We start from the raw sequence: 784 nt of genomic DNA, 5'->3' as shown, positions 1-784 counted from the left end.
TTTTTTCTTCTCTTCTCCTCCACGGCGGTCGCTACCTAGATACAAACGGGTTTTTGCCTCGCTCGCTCTCCCCGGTCCTCCCGGGCTCCTCTATGTTTGATTCTTTTTTCACGCCTGGCGCCGGTGGAAAATAAAAAAGCTACTTGAATGTACAGCATGATGATGGAGACGGACTTGCACTCCCCCGGCGGAGCCCAAGCGCCCACGAACCTCTCGGGGCAGACCGGAGCGGGAGGCGGCGGCGGCGGCGGCGGCGGTGGCGGCGGCGGCGGGGGGAACAAAGCGAACCAGGACCGGGTCAAGAGACCCATGAACGCCTTCATGGTGTGGTCGCGGGGCCAGCGGCGGAAGATGGCCCAGGAGAACCCCAAAATGCACAACTCGGAGATCAGCAAGCGCCTGGGGGCCGAGTGGAAAGTCATGTCGGAGGCCGAGAAGAGACCGTTCATCGACGAGGCGAAGCGGCTGCGGGCGCTGCACATGAAGGAGCACCCGGATTATAAATACCGGCCCCGGCGGAAGACCAAGACGCTGCTCAAGAAGGACAAGTACTCGCTGGCCGGGGGGCTGCTGAGCGCCGGTTCGGCCGGGGGAGGCCCGGCGGGCGTCGGCGTGGGCATGGGCGTCGGCGTCAGCCCCGGCGGCGTCGGGCAGCGGCTGGAGAGCCCCGGCGGCACGGCCAGCGGCGGCTACGCGCACATGAACGGCTGGGCCAACGGCGCCTACCCGGGCTCGGTGGCGGCGGCGGCGGCGGCGGCGGCGATGATGCAGGAGGCGCAGCTCG

The 784-nt window shown here is 67.3% G+C and overlaps 1 protein-coding gene across 1 annotated transcript in view; it reads left to right on the top strand.

The window, feature by feature from the left end:
* The first annotated feature begins 20 nt into the window (after window positions 1–20).
* Window positions 21–784, top strand: part of SOX1 (SRY-box 1) — a 10,805-nt gene continuing 10,041 nt past the window's right edge. Inside the window, exon 1 of the mRNA XM_014944083.1 lies at window positions 21–779. Within this exon, the coding sequence (XP_014799569.1) occupies window positions 148–779 (632 nt within the window). The 5' untranslated portion in view covers window positions 21–147. The remainder of the gene's footprint in view (window positions 780–784) is intronic.

This window comes from Calidris pugnax, unplaced genomic scaffold, assembly GCF_001431845.1.
Source record: "Calidris pugnax isolate Ruff unplaced genomic scaffold, ASM143184v1 scaffold69, whole genome shotgun sequence".
Taxonomy (NCBI): domain Eukaryota; kingdom Metazoa; phylum Chordata; class Aves; order Charadriiformes; family Scolopacidae; genus Calidris; species Calidris pugnax.
Note: the sequence above shows the minus strand (reverse complement) of the source record. Positions and strands in the feature narration are given on the sequence as shown.